General features: G+C 41.1%; 1 protein-coding gene across 1 annotated transcript in view; it reads left to right on the forward strand.

Moving 5' to 3' along the window:
- usta (uronyl 2-sulfotransferase a) overlaps window positions 1-6,231 on the forward strand; it is a 62,240-nt gene extending 56,009 nt beyond the window's left edge. Inside the window, 3 exon segments of the mRNA XM_080048446.1 lie at window positions 3,670-3,767; window positions 4,182-4,339; window positions 4,514-6,231. Of these exon segments, the coding sequence (XP_079904572.1) occupies window positions 3,670-3,767; window positions 4,182-4,339; window positions 4,514-4,806 (549 nt within the window). The 3' untranslated portion in view covers window positions 4,807-6,231.
- Window positions 6,232-9,204: the final 2,973 nt, after the last annotated feature.

Raw genomic sequence — 9,204 nt, forward strand, 5'->3', positions numbered from 1 at the left:
ACAAACTCCTTGTATAAACTTACTTTACGATATTGACCTTTTTCGGCCCCTGAACCAAAGGATAATTATCATCTAGACCAATCCTGCAGTTCCCCTCTGTTCTACTGAGCTTTTTAGCATCTTTCAGACACATTTGATTCACCTTGTTCTCTCTCTTCTGAGTAGTTTTGGGTCCTAAGAAGTAACTGTTTTACTGTTTTCAATGAAAAAGCCAACTGTGCACTACCCCACTATTAGCCAAATTGCAGATGGACAAAGTTAGCGACTTGATGTTGGTGGAGACCAAAAAATCGGATACAAACACAAATAAAACAGATAGCCCCCAAAGTGGCAATAGAATGTCTAAATGCAGGTTTAAATGTGATTTGAGCCAAGTGTGTTGCTCCCATGCTCCCTGCATTTTTTGGAGTCAAAAATTGTCCCATGGGAAAGGTTGACATCATCAATTACTCCTAACTTCATTCATCCATACATTCCATCCAGTCAAATGGGAAGCAGTTGTAGAGATTAGGGCCTGTTTTGCTTCGGTTTCCGTTTCTGCTCAGTGCCCTAATCCATAGTGAGAATAGAAACAATGAGCCTGAGTGTGCACACAGGAGCTCTCTTGGAAATACTAATGGGTTCCATAAAGAGTGCGTATTGTCCATGGTGTGTGTGTGTGTGTGTTTGTGTGCGCTGCCTGTATTTGAGTGTGAATAATTGTATATAAATGGGTTGTGGCTGGATTCCCAGAGGTCCCTTTAATGTTGAGGCGTAAGTCTCTTGTATCAAGTGTCAGAGCAAAGTGGTGGAGGGACGTCCTGGCAGCAAGCCATGTGTGTCAGTCGCTGCACAGCATCACACATGTCACTTCCGGGTCCATACCTTTTCTCTGTTTTCTTTGTCTCTGGCTTTCACGTGCCTTCTCTCACTTATACTGCTTCTAAGTCGGTCCGTAAGACATTTTTTGGGAGCTTTTGTGCTTTGTTGCATTTTGATTCGAGATAATGTAAAAAAAACTCCTCACAGATAGGAAACAGTAGTAGCTACTGTGGGCCAAGGAGATGTGTACTCAAAGTTGATAACACTGTGTGTGTGTGTGTGTGTGTGTGTGTGTGTGTGTGTGTGTGTGTGTGTGTGTGTGTGTGTGTGTGTGTGTGTGTGTGTGTACAGACTCTCTCGTCCTTTTCTTAGGAAATAACTAATTATTTTTCAAACTACTGATCAAAGAAAAAGCAGTGGGAAAAATGATACCAAAGTTCCGGACACACGACCCCGGACACACCGACAATGCTGAACTTCTAAAGTTCTTCTTTCTCTAAAGGTTCCTCCTTCGGGGTTTATGCTGTGGTTTCTTTGAAGAGCTTTCCAGTGGTTTGCTTCACTGATCACCAATAGTCTTATATATTCCCAGTGTGCATAGGGCACACGCTCAGTCATGAAGTTCAAACAAGCCCCTGCAGCCGCTTGCTTGATTTTTCAGAGGCACAATTGCGCCATAGTATTCACCTGAAAGAGAAAAAGAAAAAATTTAAAGAAACTGACCAATTGCATAATTGATGTGATGCTAGTTTATGCATGTAGACCTCCACACTCTTCCTGGCAGGGCTACCTCGTTAGAAGGCTTGAGAAGAATAAAGATGAAACGCTTTTAGATTTGTGATATGGATCAAACAGGAGTATATTCATTTGATCAAATATACAATGCAGTTCTTTTCATACTCTTTTTAATGTTTCATCCAATGTATTTTATATCATTGTATTGTGTCATCTTTTCAATGTTTAATCCTATGTTTATATATCATTTTCCTATATATCATTTTTCCGCCTTGCCTGCCTTTAATTAAATAAAGTTACATGACATGCAATAGTCTATCCATTTTGGCTGGGCAATAATCTTTACAGCCAAAAAGAGTAAGAACAGCTGGAGCTTTTACCTGTGTAACTGTGGGTGGCTGCGGGTAGGACGGTCGTCCACTGGGTTGCAGGGTTGGTGGTTCGATCCCCCGCCTCCCCGCCACTTGTCAAAATGTCCCTGATAGTTAGTTTGGTAGCTGCTGCTATCGGTGTATGAATGTGTGATTGATTGGGTAAATGTGTACATAACAATGTAAAGCGCTTTGGGTCTGTGTAAAACCAGGGAAAAGCGCTATATATGTATAGTCCATTTACAATTTAAAAAGCATACAATCCAGGGTTACTGTATATAGTGTGCACATGCTTTCCTGCCTCTTTCTGTGTTCACTCCCATCACATCTCATGCTCAATAGAATACTACAACATCAGTGAAGGTCTGGGGCCTGCGGTCCTGTCTGACCCAACTTAATCTCTGTGATGGAGCATGTTGGCCGCAGTGTTGACTTTGACAAATTGCTCTGTTTAAATCAGCCGTTACCGACTGATGCGATGAATAAATCTTAGAGGGCCGGCTTTGACGTAATCATTACGCTTTCAATTTGCTTCCACTTTTAGATCTCGTTCTGTTTTATTCAACAGGCCTGTCAACACCTTTTGCCTCGTGCATGTAGCCTGGTACCGTGTTTGTGTGTGCATGTGGCACATCTGCGTGTGAGTGTGTGTGTGTGTGTGTGTGTGTGTGTGTGTGTGTGTGTGTGTGTGTGTGTGTGTGTGTGTGTGTGGTGGGTTTGGTATGAGTTATTTTTTTAACTTTCAGGGACACTTTTAAGACTAGTTGATTAGTGAGTAAGTACTGGTTAGGGTTATGTGTAAATCAACACCAGGACATGATTGTCTATGTAATTACCCTAAAAGTGACGTGTGTGTGTGTGTGTGTGTGTGTGTGTGTGTGTGTGTGTGTGTGTGTGTGTGTGTGTGAGTGCATGCATGTGTGTGTGTGTGTGTGTGTGTGTGTGTGTGTGTGTTTTCAGTGAGTAATGCTTCAGTAGAGTGTTTTGTTGCTCAGGACTTGTTGCCATCCGTAGGGCTTACGTCACCTGACATGGATTTGACTACGACTTCCACAGCACTCAGAGGCTGGCCAGCTTCACTCCTGCATGTGTGTTTTTAATCTTTCCTGTGTGTTTTTCTCTCTTTTCCTTTCATTACTTAATGGCTCCCACATTGAGACATTGAGCTGGGTTACACACGGTTTCCCGTAGCTGATGCAACCGCCACGTTATTTCAGACAAACACGACACGAAATGTTAGGAAAAGTTCAAAACCCTGCATCATTGGCATGATGCAGGGTTTTGAACTTTTCCTAACATTTCGTGTCGTGTTTGTCTGAAATAACGTGGCGGTTGCATCAGCTACGGGAAACCGTGTGTAACCCAGCTCAATGTCTCAATGTGGGAGTCTCAATGGGTTCTATCTGAATTATGCAGCTAGAAGATGCTGGTAATTCCAATTTATATGGCATAACTTTACTTCTCAAGGGGGAGAGCCTGAATGTATTTGTACTTGACACCTCAGCCCCTGAGAGCAGCTGAGGTGAAAGGGGCAGTGAGTATCTCTTGTGCTCAGGATGTGGTTTTGCATTGCACTTATATAGGCTTCTCAGATGATGACTATCAAGGAACAAGAGGTCCAAGACAGTGCTGGTGGAGGGCTCCATCTAGTGGCAGCAACACCTCTCTACAAGTCTGTTTGAGATTCCTCTGCTGCAAGTCGGATGAAAAAAAGAATGAGTACTGTGTAGAATTAAAAGGACTGTTTTGTGTGTGTTTTCAGGATATCAACGTGTGCATTCTAGAGAATTACCCCGAGTGTTCCAACCCCAGGGTTTTCTACATCATTCCCTACTTCTGTGGACAGCATCCTCAATGCAGGTATATTTACAGACACTTCACAATTTATGATTTTCATAGGGATATTTGGTAACACTTTAAAATAAGTTGACATTAATTCACTTTTACTTAATGCTTATTTAATGCTATTAAATGTTAGTAAATGCTTATTAAGTATTAAGTGACTGTTAATTCTTAGTTATTAATGGTGAGTAAATGCTTGGTTGAGCATTAACTATTTTAAGTTAACTAATACTTTGTTAAGCATAACGGTTAGTTAATATGCTTACTTAATGCACATGAAGCATAGCATTAAGTAACAGTTAATTAATGTACCCTTAAGTGTTACCGGATATTTTTTTGCTGTTTTTGTGTTTTTATCAGTTACTCTTCATCTCTCTCTCTCTCTCTCTCTCTCTCTCTCTCTCTCTCTCTCTCTCTCTCTCTCTCCACCAGGGAGCCAGGAGTGTGGGCTCTGGAGCGGGCCAAGCAGAATGTTGTGGAGAACTACCTGCTGGTTGGTATCTTGGAGGAGCTGGAGGATGTTCTGCTCCTGTTAGAGAGGCTCTTACCTCATTACTTCACCGGAGTACTCAACATCTACAAGAGCCCCGGTGGGTGTGCCAATGTTCAAATGTATTGTTTCATATGTCAAAAAAATATCACAATTGTAGCTGTTGTTCCCATCAAGACTCAAAGTGTGGCAAATGTATTTTTTCTCAAGCACGGTGTAATCTTGATGAAGTCTTATTCTTATATCGGAATCCTGTTTTTGTTGTCCCATGCAGACTACAGGAAGATGGGTAACATGACGGGCACGGTGCGTAAACACACCCCTACCCTGGAGGCTCTGCAGGTGCTGTACCACCGCATGCGCTTCGAGTACCAGTTCTACAACTTCATCCGCGACCAGTTCCACCTCACCAAGAAGAAGATCGGCCTCAAGTCGGTGTCCCAGCCCACAGCCCACTCCCCAGCCTTCCTCCGAGAGCTGGCCCTCCGAACCCCCGAGCCCCTGGAAGAGGACGAGGAGATGGACACAGACCTGGAGGATGCTAACAGCTGGTTGGTCCATCCCTGAGGACAACCTGTTTTTCGATGAACAGTGTTATGTAAGCCAAAGAAATAAACTGATCGGTTAAAGAATTGGCTCGACATAGCTGGAAGCCGCCTGTTGGCAAAACGGGGGGAGCGTATCCCCTAGATGTCTTTCCGCATTCCCTTAAGTAAAGTGAGGTGTGTGTTAAGGGGCTGTGTGGATCCGGAGGATGCCAGTGTTGCACACAGGCTACATTCAGCAGAAGACTCCTATCATGACAGGCTCAGCACTGAAGACTAATAGACAGGGTTGAGTCATCGGAAAGGACAACATCTTCTATTTAAAAAAAAATTGACCAAGGACAAATGGCAAGTAACGTTCAGCTCAATTTGCGTGACTCAAGTTTTGCTTTTAATTTGAGCTTGTGTTTTTTGGGTTTGTTTATGCAAAAGAACAAAAAAAAACATCATTGCTGTTATCTCCAGGAGAGATTAGCACAAGCTAAAAATTTGCTGTTGGGAAAATATTGTAAACATTGGTCGCCGGGGTTGTTTACTGTAGGAGAGGCCTTCAGAGACATAGACCTTAGTTCATACTTTATGAAAAGGGTTCATGTCCTAAAAGCTGGAATGGGAAATGGTATCCACAACCAGAACAAGTACCAAAAGCCCTTTTTTGTATATTAGTTTGTCTAGAACTGTTGTAAGTGCCAAATCTTGCTAAAAGTTCTGACAAGAACCTCCATGCACAGCTGGTGAAGTTGTGCCAAGACAGTTGTTATAGTATTGGTGGTTTATGACATTTTGTTAAGATATTATATAAGGTACAAATGAGGGTTAAACGGTAAGCACTCTATTATGAATTCAGAGAATTCCAACTATTGTGTGCATGAATGATTGAGTTTGACCAAAACCAGCAGTGCATTTTAGCATAGATTTATTGTTTGGAACTGGCCATTTGCTGAGAATATAGGCTGTAGTCTAAAAACAAAAGAAGCATTTATGGTGCGTATAGTTTGTTCAAATCCAAAGTTTAAACGATTGAGTTTGCCAAATACCAGTGTTTCTACTGCGATGCATTACAAAACTGTATGAATATACTGCACTTTTTTTCCGAGGTGACTTCTCCCTGAAATTCAGCCGCAAAAATGAGGGACTTGCTCACAGAACTGGATACAAAAATGTTTTGCCTTTTAATGTCTAACAGGCTTGTCTTACTGTTAAAGGGGGTTTCAAAAATATTCTCAGTTGTGTGAAGTTTTGCCGATCATCACAAAAAAAATTGTTTTATAACATTTTCCTGCAGCTATTGAGTGTGTGATTTAGTTTTTTTCATCACTCATGTCAAAACCATACAGAGAAACAGTGACCATAAGCTAATATCTGACTGTCATCTATACGTATTTCACTCTACCATCCATTAATCTCCGTTGTCTGTATACCTGTTCATTGTACCGGTTTGTCTTCAGTGTTTTCCTTCTGTCTTTATTTCTTTTTTTTTGCCAGTTTTTAATTTATTATTTTGTATTCATTTGCATTCCAGATAAGATTCTCAGGAAGGAAAGATAAAAAAAAAACTAAAAAGTTGTATCTATGGTTTTCTGGCGGCTACGGAACTAATCTTGGCATTTTAAGAGGTGTCTAGAATGGGTTATATCAGCAGCTGAAAACTGGCTAACAACAACTAATGCAGTCCATCATCTTACAGTCTTCAAAAATAAATGTCCTCTAACTATTGCAGCTATTGGCTCGGCTTCAACTTTTTTTATATACATATTTTATTTTGTGTGGAAAATATGCATCAAGAAGTAGCTACTTCTTCAACCATCATCTAGAACGCTGGTGCAGCCTTCCTCATCCTCAACCTGCTGGAAATCTCCCATGATGCAACACACACCGGATCCATATAGGCAGTTCCAATACCCATACTATCTGCTATTTAGTATGGTAGAAAAAAGATTTAGGATGTCCCGATTCTTGTGGCCAGATTTAATATGGTTAGAAATAACCGGATGTTTACTAAATCTGGCAGAGATTTTTAGTGTTGAAAACAGCATCATATTTGGGCGATTCTGACCCACAATCCAGTGCGCACCGGAAGTGACGTCACACGACGGAGCCTCCATATGAAAGCAAACAGGACGACAACGGATTTAAAAGCAAGAGGCAAGATCAAGGTGCAATGTTATGATGAAATAAATAACTGAAAGTATGTCCCAAGTGTATGCCTACTGTATCCTAACTAGATTAGTTTTATGGTCAGATGTAAATGAATGTATGTAATAGAAAAAAGAAAGAGTATGCGATTTGGAATGCAGCCTTTAAGAGAGCAGCCTCGAGCAAATGTTGTGTAGCTCTCTCGCTCTTCCCTGCCTGTCCATTGCTATACCCCAGATCCACTTTCCCTTGCCTCTTGCTGCTGCGTTGTGACATTACCTTGCCTGCTCCAGTCATAACAGCATTGCCTCTCATATGACAAAACAAGTAGGAAATGCCTCCCCTGTTCCGCTTGTCAGCTGTCTTGCCTTCTCTACTTACACTTGTTGTTGATCCTGTCCTTTCAAAATGTCTACATATTTAATGCAGTTTTGATGGCACAAGCTGTGTTGGCACAGTAGTGTTGTTATTTTTGCCTCAAACCATATACAGCTCCTTCTCTTAAACCTGGCAACCCATGAATATGACTCTTTCTGCTTTTTCTGGCCACTGTCACTTACTTTGAGTGAAAGCAACCATTTTGCACATGTCAAGCAAAAAACAAGTTCTGACTACTGAAAAGAGGAAGAAAGAAGAGGTGAGTTCTGAATTTTTTGAAGAAAAAAAACTCAAATTTTTAGAAGAAAAAAAATCTAAAAAAGCACACATAATCTCTGTTCAATAAAAACAACTAGTTTTAGGACAGAACTGTAAATTCATATTAGCAGCCTGTCTGCACTACGCAGTTTCAGTAATACTGATTACATTTGCAGAGCCGGCAGTGAGTTCACAAAACATATTTACTCACGTAAACATGTACATGTAAGTATTGAATAATTACATCAGTAAACATTGAAACAGTAACTTTTATGGTAGCTTTCTTACTTCAAACAGTGATGCAGGGATCCCATTTTCCTGTGAGGAAAGTTTGTTTACTCAGTTTTGAGAATATACCTTAGAAAATGTTCACTTCTGTGACACACCCAACCTACATAGTGCACCTTTAACAGCACAACATTAGCTTTTCCTCTCACGCAAACACACACGCACACACACACACACACACATACACACGCACACACACACACTGGTCACGCATCTGGAGAGTTTTTCTCCTCCCCAGTTGAAGACAGAGGGTTGGTTGATGTGCTGGGTGGTGCAGAGGGGAGCTGGCAGTGTGACAGACTGACCTCCTCTCCCCCCGGCGAATAGGAAGCTGTAAGTGACAGGGGGGCTGTTCCTAGAGCTGCTCTATATTCCCTGAATCACCAAAATAGATTCCCTCTAGTTTTCCTGCACCCGCTTGAAACCTTCTGTTTGACAACCAGAGAGAGAGAGAGGGAGGGAGGGGAAGGAGAGTGTTTTTTTTAAACATATTTATCAAATCAAGTTTTTTTTCTCAGGATCACTGAATAACTACAGGTGTTACAGCAGATGCATACAAACAAGACAGAATTCAAAGTGTACTGTAGTAATGAAGAGAACGGTGCTAGACATCATATTTATTTTATTCCCATGATGCAATAAAAATAACACTAACAAAAGACACGTTTAATACTGTTAATTGTAAAAACTGTTCAGAAGAAACCCGAGTACTTCCATTACCTGTGATCAGACGCCATCTTTTTTTTTACCATTTTAAGCACCTCACTATTAGTTCGATATGAAACTAAAACACGCTTGTTCACTCCTGCCCTTGGTCCACACAACTGGAGCCCACATATAGGGGAGAACGGGGTAAATTGTCACACGGGTTGGTTGTCACAATCGTTATATCTCGGAACCAGAAGGCGCTGTCTGTGAAATTTTGGTATGTAAATATCCACAATTGGGGACAGAGGTCACCTACATAGTCTTCCTTGGAGTTAGACTGCTGAATTTGAGGTGAGAGGACTGTTTGTGTTTTTCATGTCAAATTGAAAATATTTAGCTCCTCAGTATTTTTCTTCTAGGCTTTTACACAATGGGTTTATAACAAAACACTTGTTACCCATAAAAAGTGTGAAGGGTAAACTATAGTTTAGATTGTGGTTAGCAAGCTAATTAGTTGTCAGATGGTTGTTGGCCTTGATGCTAGCAAGAAATTCAAGTTGGGGTTGGTCGTCACATTTTTTGGGGGGTTGGTTGTCACATGTTATCCAAAGGCTGCAGCCAGAAAATAATTAATAACGAACAATAACTAAATAAATTGTCAAGCTGTGTCCTCACTGACACCCCAGAGAAGGAGAGAATAGAGCAGGAAAAG

Source organism: Ammodytes marinus, assembly GCF_949987685.1.
Source record: "Ammodytes marinus genome assembly, chromosome: 19".
NCBI classification, from domain to species: Eukaryota; Metazoa; Chordata; class Actinopteri; order Uranoscopiformes; family Ammodytidae; genus Ammodytes; species Ammodytes marinus.